The sequence below is a fragment of the Mastomys coucha genome, unplaced genomic scaffold, assembly GCF_008632895.1.
Source record: "Mastomys coucha isolate ucsf_1 unplaced genomic scaffold, UCSF_Mcou_1 pScaffold21, whole genome shotgun sequence".
Lineage (NCBI taxonomy): Eukaryota > Metazoa > Chordata > Mammalia > Rodentia > Muridae > Mastomys > Mastomys coucha.
Genome location: NW_022196904.1, coordinates 42,423,545 through 42,442,466, shown reverse-complemented (window position 1 = coordinate 42,442,466; position 18,922 = coordinate 42,423,545). Strand labels below are relative to the sequence as shown.

At 39.3% G+C, this 18,922-nt stretch overlaps 1 protein-coding gene across 4 annotated transcripts in view; it reads right to left on the bottom strand.

Annotated features, from left to right (window-relative positions):
• Positions 1-18,922, bottom strand: part of Ano5 (anoctamin 5) — a 70,078-nt gene that overhangs the window by 24,262 nt on the left and 26,894 nt on the right. For all 4 annotated transcript variants that reach the window (XM_031386791.1, XM_031386793.1, XM_031386792.1 and 1 more), the window contains 7 exons: positions 17,629-17,697; positions 15,305-15,589; positions 9,033-9,146; positions 6,671-6,783; positions 1,479-1,613; positions 693-798; positions 527-587 (listed from right to left, as the gene is read on the bottom strand). In XM_031386791.1, coding sequence (XP_031242651.1) covers positions 527-587; positions 693-798; positions 1,479-1,613; positions 6,671-6,783; positions 9,033-9,146; positions 15,305-15,589; positions 17,629-17,697 — 883 coding nt within the window. The remainder of the gene's footprint in view (positions 1-526; positions 588-692; positions 799-1,478; positions 1,614-6,670; positions 6,784-9,032; positions 9,147-15,304; positions 15,590-17,628; positions 17,698-18,922) is intronic.

The following is an 18,922-nucleotide window of genomic DNA, read 5'->3' as shown; positions in this document are numbered from 1 at the left end:
ATGCTTCCAGTGGCAAAGGAAGTCCAATGGCTAGTGAATATTAAAAACAGTTGAGATGAAAAATATGCACATAAAAACCATATATATATATGTACATATATATATATATTCTCTGCAAATTCACATGCTAAGAATTATTCTTAGAAGATTGTTGTATAAATATAAAAAGATATTTGTTTCAGGAGCTGTGGACATAGCTCAATGTATAGAGTGCTGGCCTAATGTCCCTGGGTTCTATTCCTAGATCCACATAATCTTGTTGTGGTGGTAGACAACCAATAATCCTAGAATTTAGAAGGCAGAGGCAGGAGGATCAGAAGTTCAAGGTCACACAGGGAATTCAAGGCCAGCCTGCACTTTATGAGATCTTGCTGGAAAAAAAGCAAAGTTTATTCCAACGTTGTTTCTAGTGGTAAAAAGAAAACCAACAATTGACCAAGTTATACAACATATTAGACACGATGTGATAAATTTATGAAAGGTTATAATACAAAGAGAACTCTTTTGGAGGAGATCTTGTACTCACCCCAGATCCCCATGAAGATCGCAAAGAACACAGTTGACTCATTATCAAACAGATGGGAGAACTGTAAAAGCAACACCACCATAAAAAACAAAAACACTTAATATGCAACATGTCCCCAACAGAAAGGTTGTTCCAGTCTTTATACCCTCCCACATTGCACACTTACCTTTGAATGCAAACATGTGGTGTTCAGTCTCCAGTAATCACACACTTCATCACAAAGTGGGCACATGATCATCTGACCTCCGATGTTAGGGTCACAGATTTCAGAGCTACCCAGGGAAGTCAGAAAAAGCGCAATGCAGTTTAAAGGGAAAAATCTAATCAACTCTACTCAAACTTCTTAACAGCTTTCACTCACAACAAACATGGGAATGAAGCAAATGTTTCTATAGTGGCTTAAAATGCATTCCAGGAAATGGAGTCCTTAGAGTACACTTTTTAAAAACAGTCTGATGTAGAAGACCTGAGCAGGATCAAGGCAGATAGATAACATCCCAGACTGGATGGGGGATGAGGGATCATGAGATACTACTTCTAGCAGAAAAGCTATTGACAACTGGTGGCTGGGACTGGGGAATGGAGAGTCAGTTTTCTTTGGGGATGTGGCCCCTGAGAGGCCACTTGCTTCAGTACATGGTCCTACATGCATTCAACACCAAATGAACTCATGGGTTTCAAAATGAACGAAGGAAATCAGGAAGGAAAATGTCAAAATACCGAGGAGGAACTGATGAGATAGGGGTGGATTTCATCAAACCATGTATGAAGTTTTCAAGCAAGAAAAGAATAAATGTAGTTAAAACCAAAACAATAAAAAAACATAAAGTCCCTGACAAGGAGAATACTACCTGCTGCCACAGGATACATTTTGAGGGAAATGGGGAAAATAAGGAGGGTGCATAAGCTGACACAAAGGCAGTCTCTATGAGTGCCAGTCTTTTGTGCTCACCTAGTTCGGTTATTTTCCATCGATAACAAGCCGTAGATGAAGCAGGCTAAGCCAACCAGAGCCGCAAATAATAGCATTTCTGTGTAATACCCGAGAAATACAAAATAGATACCGATTTTTTCTCCATAATAATTCCTGTGATAGAGAGTCAAAATCAGAGCTAGGAAAAAACCGAGGGCCACATGGCCCATGCTGGCTTATAGTTCCAGAGGTTTATTCAATTATCATCATGGTGAGAAGCCTAGCAGCATGTAGGCAAACATAGTGCTGGGGGAACTGAGAATTCTACATCAAGATCTGAAGGCAGTCAAGAGAAGATCATTTTCTGATGATAGTCGGGGGAGACTATATTTCAAAGGCAGCTAGGAGGAGGCTCTCTTCCACACTGGACAGTGCCTGAGCATAGGAGACCTCAAAACCCACCCATATGATAAACACACTTCTTCCAACAAGGTCATGCCTCCTCCAATAAGGCCACACCTTCTAATAGTGCCAGTCCCTATGGCTAAAGCATTCAAACCTATGATTCTATGGTGGCCAAACCTACTCAAACCACCACATTCCACTCCCTAGCCCCCATAGGCTTGTCACTATAATATAATGTAAAATATATGTACTCAAATTTCAAAAGGTCCCATACTCTTACCACAGTCTCAACAATGTTTAAAACTCTAAAGTTTAAAGTCTCTTCAGATTCATGCAATCTCTTAAGTGTAGACCCCAAGAAAATCAAAATTGAAAAGACAGATCACATACTTCCAAAATCATGGAATTTACATACTATTCCAAAATGTCATGGTGAGGAAAAACTAGACCAGAGCAATACCAAAACCAGCCGGTAAAACTTCAAACTCTGCATCTTAATGTGTGGTTTCTAACCCCTTTCATCTTTGTTGACTGTAACAAACTTCCTTCTCTTTGCCTGGTTCCACTCCCTGTTAGCAGTTTTTCTTGGCAGGTATCCCACTGCTCTGATATTTCTAACATCTTGTGGTTTCCAAGGCAACTTCAACTTCCGAGTTTCTTGTTCCAATGTCTAGGATCCACACATGAACTTCTGGGCTCCTTCAAAGGATTTGGGTCACTTCTCCAGCACTGCCCTCTGTAGCACTCTAAGCTCTGGTTGACTCCACTCCATGGCTGCTGCTGTTCTTGGTGGTCATCCTATGGTACTGGCACCTCCAATATGCTGGAGTCTTCTGCTGCAACTAGGTTCTACTTTTAGCAGTAGCCTGTCATAGGTTCTCTTCCTGGTGCCAAGCCTCAATTACTTTTCATGACTTGTTCAGTCCTAGCTTCCTTCAACTGCTATCTTCAGCAATGGTCTTTCCTGGCCTCTCACAGTGCCAAGCCTCAGCTGCTCTCCATGACCCCTTCATGCCTTCAAAACTCTTACACCTTACCAAGTCCAGCTGCAACCAGATATACCTTGGCTATCCCCCAAACACTGCTTCTTTGTGCTCTCAGAAAACACTTCCCAGATCTCACTTCAATGATGCTGTTGCTTCTCAGTCACCATGGCTACAGCTACTCTCCATCAATTGCCCCAGTAACCCTTTTTATTCTTGACTCTAAAGCCAGAGCAATGTGACTAAAGCTGTCAAGGTTTCCTGTTTGTGGGGGCTAGAACATGCCCTTCTTGTCTATTACATCTTATTCTTATTCTAGATTATCATGCCTCTCTCTCCTGAGTGCTTGAATTAAATGTGTACTATCACACCTGGACCTAAGCTTTTCTTTATCTAGAACTTGTTCTGTATCAGGATGGCCTTGAACTCAGAGATCTGCTTGCCTGTTTCCGGGGATTAAAGTTGTGTACCACCATACGTGGACCTAAGCTTTTCTTTAATTCTTTTTCCACAAGATCATTACAAGCATGACAACAATGCATCAAGATCTCAATCACATGGTGCCCTCCATTTCTGGATTGTAGTTCATTCCAAATGTAGTCAAGTTGACAAATGAGAATAATGACAATTCACTCCTTATTAATTTGACACACAAATATATCTCCTTATGTCCAAATGAAAACAATAACCAGGTTATAATAACACCAAATATGGCATAGTTATTCCTTGTTCAACTGCAAATACATAAACAATAAGGTTAACTAGGTGAGATCTTGCTCAAGATTACCATTCCCTTAATTGTTTATCTCCTTAACACAGAATGTAGCTCCATTCTACTTCCTAGTACCCCTTTAATCTTTGAAGCATACATTTTGTATTTTTTTTCTTTCTCATTCTCCTTTTTAAAAGAGTAGACCACAGGACAGAGTCTATGCTAGGTTGTTTTGATAGTTCCACCCTCAATGCAATTAATCTAAATCTCTTCAATTTATCCTTAGGGCAGATTGGTCAGACAAGAGTAAAAAGTAGCCATGTTCTTCAAAATATCACAAGAACAATCTCTATACAATGTAATAAACCTCTTCTCCTCTGAAACCCTCTGAGCTAGGCTCCCAGAGCTCAAGTTTCCCTCAGCAGCAATGGCTTCCATATTTCTATTAGGACAGCTCCTTAAGCCCCACTTAAAGCATTCGACTTCTTTCCAAATCTAAAGTTGCCGAATCCGCATTCCTACACACAAAAACATGGTCAGGCCTATCACAGAAATACCCAACTCTGTCTTAAGGTTTTATTGCTGTTGAAGAGATACCAGGACCAAGCAAATTCTTATAAATACAAATATTTAATAGGTGCTGCCCTACCGTTTCAGTGGTTTATTCTATTATTTTTACTGGGGAAGCATGGCAGTATGAATGCAGACATGGTACTGGAAGAATTGAGGGTTCTATATCCTTTTTTTATGTAATCTTTTTTTTTTTACACTCCAGATTTTATCTCCCTCCTGTTCCACCCTCTGACTGTTCCCCATCCCATACCTCCTCCCCATCCCCTGTCTCAGGTCGATGCCCTCCCCCCCACCACCATACCACTAAACTCCCTGGAGCCTCTAGTCTCTTGAGGGTTAGGTGCTTCTTCTCTGCCTGAACCCAGATCCAGCAGTCCTCTGCTGTATATGTATTGGGGAGTTCTACATCTTGATCTGAAGGCAGCTAGGAGAAAACGATATTTTACAGCAGCCAGGATGGGGCTTTCTTCTACACTGCGTGGAACCTGAGTATAGGAGACCTCAAAGCCTACCTACATAGTGACAAACTTCCCCCAACAAGGCTATACCTCCTTCAATAAGTCCACTCCTCCTAACAATGCCACTCCCTCCATTAATGCATTCAAACGCATAAATCTATGGGGGCCAAACCTATTTAAATAATTACACATAAAAAGTAATTTTACTAAACTTTGGACTTCATGAATAAACTTAAAAGTACAGGCTAACAACTAAACTTTCTTGTATGTGCAACTTCTATACTAGGTTGCACAATGGCCCTCATCTTGGTTTTTATCTGTTTGTTGTTGTTGTTCTTTGAGAATTTCATACGTGTATACGTGCATTCTGGTTATTATCATCATCATCCTCTCTAATCTTCATCTCAATTTTACCCCCAACCCAGTTTCCTTCCATATTCATGGCTTCATTTTTGTTGTTTTCTGAGACTTTTATTAGCCCAGTTTCTAATTATGTGTGTTGATGTGTCTGTGTATATGTGCACAAGAGTGCAATGCTCATGGAGGCCAGAAGAAGGCATAGGACATCCTCAGCTGAAGTTGCAGGTGATTATTTCCTATACCCACTCAGTAGTGTGTGCTAGAAACTGAACTTGTGTCCTCAAAACCAAAGTAGTGTCCTCAGAAAAAGCAACAGGTGCTCTTAACTGCTGAACACAGTTTCTGATGTTGCTTTGACACAGGATCTCACAAAGTTTCTATATGAATATGTGATCTATTTATACAATACCAGTTCTTAGATGTTAATTGTTCTCTGTCTTTATATTACCAGCTAGGTTGCTTTTAATATTCAAATGATGTTTCTATGGACAAATGGTTCATTTTTTTTTCTGGTTAAATACTTGTGGGTAGAACTGATGGATAATTCAAAAAGAATGCATTGGACTTCATAAGAAACTCACATTATACTGGGCCATACATTCCCACCAATGGTGTCTGAGATTTGAAACGGCTGTCTACCTGGCTCTAAGGTGGCTTCTTATGTGGCCTATGGTTTTACATTGGCTAGTAGAAGTGTGGTACCACTTCAGTGACATTGTGTTTCTATTTCCATGTGGATAACTATGAATAGGTTCTTCATGTGTGCTGTCATCTATAAGCCTAACTCTTTGGTAAGGTACCTGGTATACACTTTTGTCAATTTCTCCATTACCATATGAGTCCCTGCTATATTCTAGATGAAAATCTTTCATTGATGTTTATTACACATAGTTTTTGTTGTAGTGTACTATGTCTTTAATAAAATTCACTCCTTATTGTGTGTGTTGTGTCTAATCTGAGAATTCTACTCTTATATCTATTCCTCTTATCTATCTAAATTTATATTTTTGCACCAGAAAGGATCCAGATACACATCTTGCACATGATTATCCTCTTGTGCCAGCTTCATTTACTCACTCACATGCCTTTCTCCACATGGGCTCCTCAGTTGAAAATCAATTCACTGCTATACATGCGTCTATTTATGAGTGCTTTTTTATTATAATACTCATTTGAAAACAATTTCAAATGCACAAAAATGTTATAAGAACAATTTTAAAATATCCACATATACCCTTTGAGTCTATTATTTACTGTACATTGATTGCATGGGTGTTCTTTAATTGAAATTATAGAAGCAAGAACTTCACAGATCTCTTGAGATCAACACACCAACATTCCCAGGTCAGTTTTTCTTGTACTCTAAATTCTTCTGCTCTGGAACTAAAACAAAATTAATATAGGTACTTACACTAAAACGTAAAGCGATCACATTGAATTTTCCAAGGAAAGGAAAGCATCATTTCCATGTTCAAGATGACCCACACAGCATTTTTGTGCCATGACTAAGTGTTCCAGCCTATCTAAGTGCTAGGTCTTGACACTTAATGGCTATGCTGCAACATTCTTCTCGTAGATCATGGCATCAACTATCTACTTCCAAATGAACAAATAAAAGTGAAGAGAGAAGGTGTGAAACATAATGAGTAACAAGGACAGTGAACAAAATAGCCTGCTGTAGACCTGTGAACAAAGACCATATGATTGGCTTTTAAGGGTCACAGTGCTGAAAGAACTTACCGAATCAAGTGAAAAGGTTGCTCCTTGTAAAAATAGGAAAATCGAGCCCAGTTCTTGCAAAGGATGTACCTTTCATTGATGCGAGTAGTTTTTGATGGCTTCCAATACTGGCCCTGCTCACAGTCAAGGAAAGGGTAAGAGGAAAAAGAAAGAGTCACCATTGATTCAGCGGGGACGGGGAGAGCTCTCTGGACAGGTGGTCAATGGGCAAAGCTCAATCATCATTTACTGATTCATTTTCCACTCACGTAAAATCATTTACTACAGTTATTAAAACCACAGTCAGGGTGATTTATTAAGTTGGTCTAGGAAACAAAGTGCCTCTTACACAAGTAACTATTTAACCTATTAAAAATTATGTGTACATGAAAACTGCTGAGGCAGTGTGGAGTGAGTACTCAGCTCCAAGTTTAATACAAGTGAAAAATATGATAAGGTGTGACATCCTATGTCATACTAATTCAAGCTTTTTGATGTTCTCTAGGCAACATGACTGTTGTTTGAGAAATAAAACATAAGGGTATCATTTGGTGATGGCACAAAATATCACTCTAAAAAACGCACAAAAGAAATTTCACCACTTAAAAACTTTCATTCAAAACAGATATCAAAGATGGTCAAATCCAGCTGCCTCTAGAGACAACCTGGTGCCACTCATTCCCAACGAATAAGGCTGTACTGAAAGGCTAGATGCACAGATGAAATAACCTGGAACCAGGGTAGGAGTTTGACTTATAACAGGGCAAACTGGGTTTAAGAGAATCAGTGTCCTACAGGTAAATAAAAGAACAAAAATCCCCAGAGTCTTCAAAATATCACTTCTATAAAGTGTAAAAAAGAGAAAAATCACCTTGGTAATGAAAGATCGGCAAAGAATGCCTAGCAAAATGTGTACTAACATAACCAGATCCTTCTATGTTATCAGCCCACTTATGAGTATCTTGAATCTGTAATCCTTACAAGGTTCTTCATCCACAAATGAAGACTATGGACATCTTGGAATAGAGGTATTAGAGGAGGGTAGGCAGCTTCTCTACCCTTCCATTAAAGGGTCACATGCCAGTTGAAAGGGGGAAGTTCTTATATGAATTTGGTACTGTAACCTACAGGAAACAGGTTACAGTCATCCTCGTAGAACCATCTTAAAGTCATATTTCACAGTATTGCTTGGTTCATTGCAGTTTCAGTCATGTGAATTTTGTCTATGGGCTTTTAAAAGTCACTTCTAATTCTAGAGATGGAAAGGGTTGGGATTCAGATGGGAGAAGAGGTTGGACAGATCTCAAAGGACTTTGGGGAAGGGAAACCATAATCAGAATATAGTATATAAAAATCTATTTTCAATCAAAGAAAAAATAGACAAAATATCACTTCAGCAGTGTAACTGTCAAGCCATCAGCACTCAAAAGAGAGAAAAAGGTTTCCCATTTGTTCCAATGGAAATACTCCTTTCTCCTCTGCACCAAGGGATGCATTTCTTGCAGGAAACACATCATTTACATCTTTTACAGCTAGGACAAAGTACTATTGAAACACAGCAATGAGATCCAAAAGATGCTCTTAATGCAGAGAATAGACATGTCCAAGTACATATTTCTATCACTAAGCCTCAGGGACACTGAATGCACTTAACCTCTGAAATGCAAATATTTCTCTGGAAAGCCCCAGGTTTCCAAGCTATTTTCAGGTTTGGCTAACTGGACTCAACATATGAACAGTCACTTCGTTGGGAAACACATAGTGCTCCATATTTTTATGCAGTGAGTTATGGATCCCAAAGAAAATGTCTTTGGAATTTTGGTTGTTGGTGAAAATGCTTCTAATAAAGGATATCCTCAGCACTCAGTACACAGATTCACCTGCCTCGTTTCTAGGGAAAACATGACCTCTGAGCTTGGATTCATTGTTGTGTGAAAGTAATACCCCACAAAATGCTTTCCACGTGATTGAACCCAGTTCTCCATTTGGTGGATAAATGAGTGCATTTACTCTTTAAAAAATTCACAATCTAAAAGAAAAGACATGATGGAAATTTCTGAGTAATATGTCACCCAGTTTTTCAAAAATAACTACTATTTTCAAAATGGACCCTAAAGAAAATAGTATGTGCAAATACGAATGACTGTTAAAAAGACTCCATTTGAAATGTCAACAAGAGTCCTTGACTGCACCTTAGTTAGCCTTACTGGTGCAATTCTCAGGCTGGAAACAGGGAATCTGGAAAGTTTCCCCTTACAAAGGAGAATTAAGTAATTCATAAGAAAATGGAAAGAAACTGGTTAATTATTCTATCCCCCAGGGAGGCAATCTCTGACTGTGAGAGAGGAAATGGGCTCTGCATTATAAGGTCTCTGATACTCACATCATGGAGCGGGTAGGCAGCTAAGTAAGTTTTTGAGTTCAGCAGTCTTTCAATCCCAATCTTTTTCTTCCCCTCTTCTACTCCAAAAGGGCATCGTGACAGAATATAGTAAACCTGCAAGGTACGTAGGCAAGGGCCTCAGTGCATTAGCTCTGTGAGGTTAAGAGTGCAGGGACTCAGTACACTAAACTAAGCTAAGCTAAGCATAAAGAGACCTCAGCACCTTGTGGGATTTCATGCTTTTCCACATTTTGAAAACCAAAAGAGAACAGTATCTATTCTGAATGGATATAGGTTCTGACAACTGGAGAATGCTTGTATTATTGGATTGTGAGAAGATACAGGTTGAAGAGTCATACAGAATTAGCAGGTTTTTCATTCGTAGATTCTGACATTACTCCATTTCCTTGCTGGAGGCCACAGGTGGGTGACTTATCATTTAACTTTCTTCTTTTGTCTCAGATTTTGTTGAGAATCCTGTGTGTCATGACTCTTTACTAGAACCAGAATTTCAAGTACCATTGTTAACAGTTCATTTAGAGAAATAGGGGACCAAATTGATACATGGCCAGGCTGTTATCTATATTTCTTCAGCCAATCACTCTGGCAATATTTATGCCCTTTGTGTCACATTAACTTGTTAAATTTACTAACTTAAGTGGCTTACATATCTTCTAATGCTTCCGGGTCACCTCTATCCACTTCTACTTGTATTTCCTGTGATTGCAATTTTTTAATCAGTCTATTCTGATTTGCCTTCCAGCAGCTTGTCAGATGTCTACTTTTCCAGCTCGCTGAATTTGTCCCTCCTGTCACCGTGTTAGATATACTGCCCAGTATTCTTCTCTCGTATTTCATCTCTCGAAGTCTCATTGGCTATGGTGGATATGGTCTATTGTCATCATTGGGTGATATTGGATTGTCATCATCCACTCTGGTCATTCATCTTAAGGGCATTTAATAGGTAGTCTTGTTAACATAACTTGATCATTATGAATCAAGGATAAAAACTGTTTCGTACTATTTGCATTATTATCTTAGGAAATAGTCACCAAGGTAAGCATTCTGTCTCAGGCATTAACAAAGTGAAAAATCTAATCTAACACATATTGGGATATGCATTGTGGTGGTAGCAAGTTATACAAAACATTGTCAAATCTGGACTTGCCTAAGAATGACTTTATTCAGAAAGATTATTGTGAAGGGCAAAGAGCCAGTACAATGAGAAGGGAACCTAGACAGATCTGCACCCACTGTAAAAGGCAGTTTAGGGTTGTTCTCTTTTAGGGAGAGGAAACGAATGCCCAGAGAGTTTCTGTGTAATGAGGGGGTGCCACCTTTGCTTCTGTTCACTGGAAATCAGGGTAGTCTATGGTCTGATTCCTGTGAGGGGCAGAAAAACACAATCAGGTGGGTAGAGTTAACCACTGAGGGCTCTGTTCTGATGGGTGAAATAGCTCTGCTAATCCTTTGTTAGGCAAACCAGGAATGTGTAAGGAGCATACTGACCTATTCCTATAAAGTCACAACAAAGTGAGACTCATGAGCATGAGCACACAGGTCCAAAAGAACAGAACTTTTTCTGATGCCATAAGACATTCATTACCATACGTTTCTTTTCTGAGGACATTCTTTAATAAAATGTGCACTTATAAATTTCTTCTCCTTTGAGAGGAACAGAAGTCTAAACAAAAATCCAAGTTAGCCTCAGTAACTGTTGGACTCTGGTGTGTTCAATATTTTTGGCCAGATCTCTGGTAAGTATCAGAAGCTGGCAATTGATAAACTGAGCTGAGCTGCTCAAGTGCTGGGTAGTACTGTGGCTATCACTTAAGATGGTGATAAAGAGTCAAGGTGTGGTGTATAAGACCAGGTATCTTAGGTCAGCTGATGAAGAATCTTATCTACAGAGAGCATAGCCCAGGAGAAGTACGGGAACACAGTGGGGGAGCATTTAGCAAATTACTGAACTTGTGAAGCTCAACTCTGAGCATTGACACAGAAATAGAAAAACCTGTCAGAACAACAAGAGTCCATACGCAATTATGGTTTGACTGCCTGATAGGTGCTATCACTAAATACTGTCAGACAGGCCATTACATCCTTACACAGAAAGTAGTTCCACAATAGTATCTGCTTCAGACTGATGCCAATTTCTTTAAAAATTGTAGTAAATAGTGACTGTTGTTTCAAAAGTATACTTACCTTGATTTTCATTCTCATCTTTATTTTAATCTCCGAATATGCCCATGGTTTACTATGGTATGTGTACTACAGATGTATTGCTCTGTATGTGTTATGTGTTATGTGTATGTGTAGGTGCGTGTGCATGTGTATTATGTGTATGTAAGCACACACACTTTGGAGAAATTTTATTGTTCTAAGTTGACACAAATACTCTAGTTATGAGCACAGCTTCTCTGTGAAGCAGAAATTTGGCTGTTGCCCATAATTGTCACAATTTGGTGGATAATAGGTTTGAGAAAGACTAGATTTCTTTCCTTTACCATGCACAGAAGTTAACTCTACGTGGAAATCCTCAGCATGGAGAGGAAAACAGTGCAAGCCTCTGTCTCATACTCAGTTTTTAACACACTGGGACTGTTTGTGAGCTCAGTCTGTTGGGACTCCTAGAGCTCACCCTGGGGCATGTTCCCTAAAACTCCTGGTGGTCATGTTTGGCCCCCAAAGCTATTCAGACCTATCTTCAGGCTTCACTTCTAATTCTGCCCACCTGCTATTTATGCTACAACCGCAGTTACTTTCCCTGGTGAAGTCCTGTGCCCTCCAAGTTATCCATTCATATTGGAATCAACTTCTTGCTAGCTCTTTGTAATTTTAATGTTTGATCTCCTTCAATGAGTTGTGAATATTTTAATGACATCTAGGATTATGAATCATCTCCAGAAGATTTCAATTCACCAGAGCGATCACTAACTTTCTCAGCTATAGCCATATAAAATACATTTGCTGAATAAAAGAACCTGAAAGTGGCTGAAGAGCGGAGGTCCTGATAGCAGCATGAAAACAAAAATGTCCCATCATATGCTTCTTCATCTGAGCTCCGGGTCTATGTCTGTCTTGTTATTGAGTGGTAAAAATAGAAATTATTTTCCTGAGAAGTGGATTTCATCCATGGGCTAAAACATACAGTCTGAGTCACATGTGCCATCACCCAGCCTTTGTTGTTCTGTTTATAGGGCACAGAGACAGATGCTCTAGTATAGTAATGGAGTGCACTGGTATGTTCAGAATGGCATGGGAGTGTGGAATTCAGTTTAAACTCAGCAACTGCCTGAGTCACTACAAAAACAGTCCATTGGTCCTCTGGAGACAGCCTCTCTACTCCTACAACGAAGTCTTAGAGGACATCTTCTGACATTAAGCTGCTCCATCTACACTGAGAATCTGCTAAGTGCATAACCGCCTTTATCTGTCCCCTTACCCACATCTTCTGGACGTCAAGCTACAGCTCCTACATGAACAGCTGCTTCTTCTCCTGTATGGGTGTACAGGAGACATCTTCTTCCCTTAAACCTCAAGACTCCATCTTCACAGACTTCAAGCTTCTCTGCCGAAGCTTCTTCACTCTGCTCTGGATTACTAACTAGATTGAGGGCAGGGCCTAACTCTGTATTGGGCTTTGATGTAAGGGAATGTTGGCTTAAAAGTTTGACCTTCTATCCAGACCACAAAATGTTCAGCAATGAGGCTGAAAGGATGGTTTATTGTATGCATGTCAATTGCAATACACTTCCAATTTTCTGTAAGAATCAATTTCCTGGCATCAAGAATTTGAGTGACTGGTAAAAGTGGCCAGGTTTTTGGCCACCCTCAGTGTTCTACATACCTTTCTTATTAAGCTTTCACACTTCTGGCTTTTGATTCAAATTTGAGGGACTTTGATTGATTACACAGAGGCCACTGAGACCGTTGTATGCCTGAACCAATTCCCATGGTGTTTTGTCTCAGGGAAGAGGGTTCCTAGGGAATGCCAGAGAGATGGGGGAAATGCTAGTTAAGGGTCAAAATATATCTAGCATTCTCTACTTCTCCATCTTTTTTAGTATGATTATTGTTTTGAGGTTTTATTTATTTATTTTTCTATTTATTTTTTGAGATAGGGCCTTAACTTGATTGCTCAGGCTTGCCTGAAACTCCCTGTGTAGTTCAGGTTGATCTCGAACTCATAATAAACTTTCTTCCTGCTGAAGCCTTGAAGGGCAAGAATCTCAAGTGTGAACCACTAGGGCTAGCAAATTCACTATCTTATACAAGTCTATTTGTGATGTCTGCAAGAGATTCTAACAGTCACATTAAAGATACATAGAGATATAAAGGAGGTATCTACATTTGGAAAAAATGTTTTCTATAGAGCCTTTCTATAGCCAGTGCTCCAAAATATTCAGGAAACATGGTGCCTGTGAATCACAGCCAACTGTCACACCTGTAGGACAGCAGTGGAATGTGTCTACCATAGATGAACAGAAAGCTGGTGCCCTTCCTTTGAGTGTGCTCTGAGAACCAGCTCTGCCCTCGTAGCAAGCCTTATGATCAAAGTGAAACAAAAGTTTTTATCTGTTTCTCTCTCAATGCAGATTCATTAATGAAACATTCATTTTAAAGCTCAGGATGATGGGTATAAGTTTTTCCACCCATTCAATTGGCTAAATCTAGTTTCATTCATGTCAAAAACTCTGTCCTATTTCTACTATAGTGTTGTGTGTATACATATATGTCATGCAGAAATTCTAGATTGGACATTATATACATGTATCACATGTTTGAATATATAAGGTCATGCTGTGAGGTTTGGAGTGGGTGGTGTTTGGGAAGATGCTTCAAAGTATGACAGCCTATCCTAGTAAGAGGCTCTGATATTTTCATCATCAAATCCATACACAGACTAAAATGTTCTGGATGGGACTGTAAGGAAGAGACTCTTTCTACGTCAGTCTTCCAAACAGTGAGCATGGTGCTTTTATACCTTAGAAAACACACTAGCAAGGTTTACAATGTGACAGAGAAGCAAAGGATGAGATGAAGGAATGGCAGCAACTTCCCCATGCTGACCAGCCTCCTAGTCTTTCTTAGGGGCCATTGCTTTTTGGAACATAGGCTGAAAGCCAAATCCAGGGCTATTTATGTGATAGGCTGGCACTCTGCCAATGAGCAGCATCCTCAGCCCTTTGTCATAACATTACAGTAGCAAAATCTCTGTTTCCGGAGAAGTTTTGTTATTTAGGAAACAGCAGCTTGACAACAGGCCTTCTAATATAGTGGTGGGATCTCCTATTCCCTGAAAGGTGTTGGTCTGATATATTGGTATTTATCATTTAATTCTGGTGAGAAGGCAAATTTTTTTTTTGTATTTTTGTGACAAAATTCTAGAAGCTACATTTTATTTGCTATCTCTGTGTATTTAGTTTAAAATCTATTGATTTAAGAACTAGGAAGTGGGATGAATCATCTCTTCTACTTACAAATAGATGGATAATGTGTGGACAACATGTCTCTAGTGGTTGGAAACTAGATGGTGAAATTAGTAAAAACAAACACAGGAAGGATTCAAAGTGCAAGATCAAAATGAGACCAGATTCTATTTTCTTCTGAAGTCAGATGACTAATGATAATGACAGCTAACTGTGACTGAACATTCGCTGTGTGTTAAGAACTGTTCAAAGCTTTCTATAGATTAATTACCCGAATTCTCAGGGTAACATAAGAAATATATGTTTTCTCCAACCTAACACAAGGAAACAAGAGCTTGTGGAGTTTTCAATCAACAATTTACAAATCCTAGATGGAGAAGAAATAGACTAACAATGCCAAAGATAATTTTAATAGGGAAGACAATGTCTGAGGTTCCTTGAAGTTGATCTACATTTAAGGAAAATAAAATATTCAAACTGAATTAAAGTGAATATCCTCTGATTGTAAACTTTAGAAAACCCAGTTTTAAAATCATGAAATCAATTTACAATGGTGACATAAAACTCAAGTCTTTGAGTTGTCAGTGACACACTGTTCTGAGATTAAATAATGCCTCTGGCACTACTGTTTTTAAGATCAACAAGCTGTTCTTAAGCAAAGAAGTAGGGAGCTTCACAAGTTAAAGGTGACCCTAACAGGCTTTCAGACCAACAAGGTGCTATTAAATAATTATACCTAGCAAGACCCTGAATGCTTAGCATTGAGCATGTAAAAACACAAAAAGCCAGAATCATCCCCACCATACAAAGAGAGGGGTGCCCATGGCCTTCACTGCTTACAATTCTGTTCCTTGTTGAGGATGGAAAGAAGGTGGCCTCATCTTCAATGAGAAAGAGTTCCTGACGGTGTCTGCTGAACTGCGCAGTGAAATACTCAGGGTTAGGGTACTTCACATACGACGGAAGCTTCACAGGCCCAAGCATGTAAGATAGGGGTGGGTACTTTGGCCGTGGGATGTCACTCAATTTAATAGGCATCTTGATTCCCAGCACTTCAGCATAAGTGACCAGGACTTCCCACGGAGCATGAATCTTCACAAAATAGGTTTTCCCATCTTCAGAGTTCTGCATAAAAAGAGACAGAGTGAAAGAATACTAATGATTAAAGAAGGCAAATCTCATAAAATTTCAAAAGTGCAAATAAAATTTAAGCAAAGTCTTCAGGAAATGTGATAACTCAAAGATGTTTATATATGTATACTGTGGTGGTTTGGAGGAAATTGGCCTCTAAGGCTCATATGTTTGAATGCTTGGTCCTTAGTTGAACTATTTTGGAAGGATTAAGAGTTGTGGCCTTTTGGAGGAGATGTGTTGCTGGGGAGAGAGCTTTGAAGTTTCAAAAGCCCACTCTAGGACCAGTGTCTCTCTCTCTACCTTCTGCATGTTGTTCAAAATGTGATCTTACATTTCTGCCTGCATGCCTTGCTTCTCCACCATATATTCTAACCATCTGAAATCATAGGCCCCAAAGAATGTTCTCTTCATAAGTTGTTTTGTCTATGGTGTCTTATCACAGCAAAATAAAGGAAAGTAAGACATGTACTAATGTAGAAATAGACATATATATGTATATATACACATATATTACAATACATTATATGCATGTGTATATGTGCATGTCACAGGGAGAGAGAGTCACAAATACACATGTATATGCATGTCACAGGGAGAGAGAGTCACAAATACACATGTATATGCATGTTACAGGGAGAGAGAGTCACAAATACACATAGAGATTGAGGAATAATTTTGTCTTCAGGTCTATGGCGGTACTATCATGAATATACTAAGGTCATCTAAAATATACTTCTGTGTGACTGTCTACTAGATTTGAATCACAGATGGAATCATATATATATATATATATATATATATATATATATATATAATTCTAGACACTATACTAACTTTAAGTGAGCTTGGGCTGGGGATTTTGTTTAGATAATTAAATGAGGTTATTACTATATATTATGTTATGTATTATAATGTATGCATACTGCTATCTATTTCCCAGTCTCCTTAGTTACTGCATAGAGATGACATGAAGTCCACTACATAAGAAAATTTTTACAGATTGCATTGTGTTGCTCATATTTATTGGTTCAGTAAAAACTGATGAGAAGAATTAGAAGATAAAAATGAAAGCTAGAGGTTATTAGTCACAGATAGAAGGTGATACTAAGTAGAGCTTTAGCCATACATTTAAAGATAATTACAGAATAACAGTAAATCAACGTGAATGGGGTTAAAGAATAAGAGAATGTAACCTACTTCTGAAAAGAATATCATGGGCTAAATAGTGGGCTATCCTGCAAAAATAGCCAGGTCATAGTTAGCCAATAGCCAGCTAGTTGTTCAGTGTACAATTTGACAGGCAGCTTCAAAGTAAGGCAGCTATGCAATGAAAAAGCTTCTCCTTCTGTACCCTGAGTAGGAAGTATGTGGTGTGCGTGTGTGTGCATGCGTGTGCACTGTGTGTGTGCACGTGCGTGTGTGTGTGCACGTGTGCGTGTGTGTGGGTGTGTGTGCATGTGCACTGCATGTGTGCACGTGCATGTGTGTGTGTGCATGCACGCATGCCCACACATGTGTATATGCATCTGATGTTGCATATGTAGTGTGTGGCTCTGGGTGGCAATCTTGGTGCAGTTCCATAGAATCCAACCACCTTGTTCTTTGTTTCTTTTGAAACAGGGTCTTTTGCTGGTATCTATAACTCACCAATTAGGGTTGGCTTGATGGACAGCATGTCCCAGGGACCCATTTGTTCCCCATTGTTAGGATCATAAGTGTATATTACTACATCCAGGTTACATATGGTTTGTGGGTGAGGCTTGGATAGTCATGCTTGTATGGCAAGCACTTTCCAGACTTGGCATTCTCCCATTCCCCAAGTCCCTCCTCATTAGAAAGATGTTTTGCTGGTGCTTCACCTCACTGACTACTGACCTGGGAAAGCGCAGGTCTTCTTGTCTCCAGGCACATTTTGTCAGCCAAGAGACTAATGCCATGCTCCAAAGCCAGCATCCAGCCAGCCAAATACACAAAGAGGAGAAAAGCCTACTTAAAATAAGATCTTTGCACAATGTATCAATGACACTTACCAATTTGTCTTCTATTTCCAAGTCAAGACCTGTTTTTCTGAGATTCTGTTCAAACTCTCGTCTTCTTTCCTGCAGGAAAAACAAATGAAGAGGGTGATGCAGGTGTTCTATGTCAGTGGAAAGGGCCAGTCTGACTCTCTGTGTTAGTTGGTGATGCAGGCCCAGCCTTTTGTGTTTGCTGGTTGTACCAGGGTGACCTGTTAGGGCATAGTGCCAGTCCAACACTACATTAGCTGACATGCCAGGCTAACCTTGGTGACGGCTTTCCAAGAGCTAGGCAGAGTGAGTATATATTGCTGTGTTTTGGGGAGGTTCTAGGACCCTCTATGGCTGTATATAAGGTACCCTACAAAACATACCTATTTCAGGCCACTGACTGCTTTCGACCTATAGCATAATTGACAAAACTATGGAAATCCAAAATAGGAACAGTCTCTAAGACACAGGCTTTATTTGAAGATATGTTCAGTTTTACTGAATGATTTAAAATTATAAGCAGTCCTTGTGGACAGACAGACAGACAGACACACACACACACACACACACACACACACACAGAGAGAGAGAGAGAGAGAGAGAGAGAAACAGACAGACAGACAGACAGACAGACACAGACAGAGACAGATAGAGAAAGAGAGACTTTAGCTGGAAATATTCAACATTACAAAGACAAACAATCCTTAAAAAATATAATAATTCTAATGCCACCACAGGCCAGAACCTCATTACAGCTTTTGCTTTCGAACAGCAAGAGGTCTTTTACTTAAAGAAAGATTAAGATTAAATACAGGCGTTCAAATAATAATTACTGTAGGATTGAGACAAAGCATTGATGAGTAAAACTTCTTCCACCTGCCATTATGATTAATAGGTACCTTTACCTTGAGGTTCTGGCAAATTTAATCATGAATCACTTTGGTAAGTCTATAGGGACATTTTTGAGAATTCGGGAATTTTTTTAAACACAGAAATATTATAAGAAAATGTCTTTTGTTTTAATCCCACGTGTAGGGGTGTGGGGCTACTTCAGACTGTCCACAGTAGCTGACTATGTTTTGCCTCGAGCTCTAAAAGAAGCATGATTTGGCCAGCTGCAGATACTTTCTGTAATTGTGTGACTTTTGGAATTCTGGAAAATTTTCAGAGGGTACATAAATTCAAGAGCCATGAGAGGCAGGGTGGATAGTTGTTGGTTGTTCGGGAAGGTTGTGGTTTGTCAGTAGCCATGGTCAAAAAGTCACAAAAGAAAAGAAATTATTTCTAGGACTCTCTCTCTCTCTCTCTCTCTCTCTCT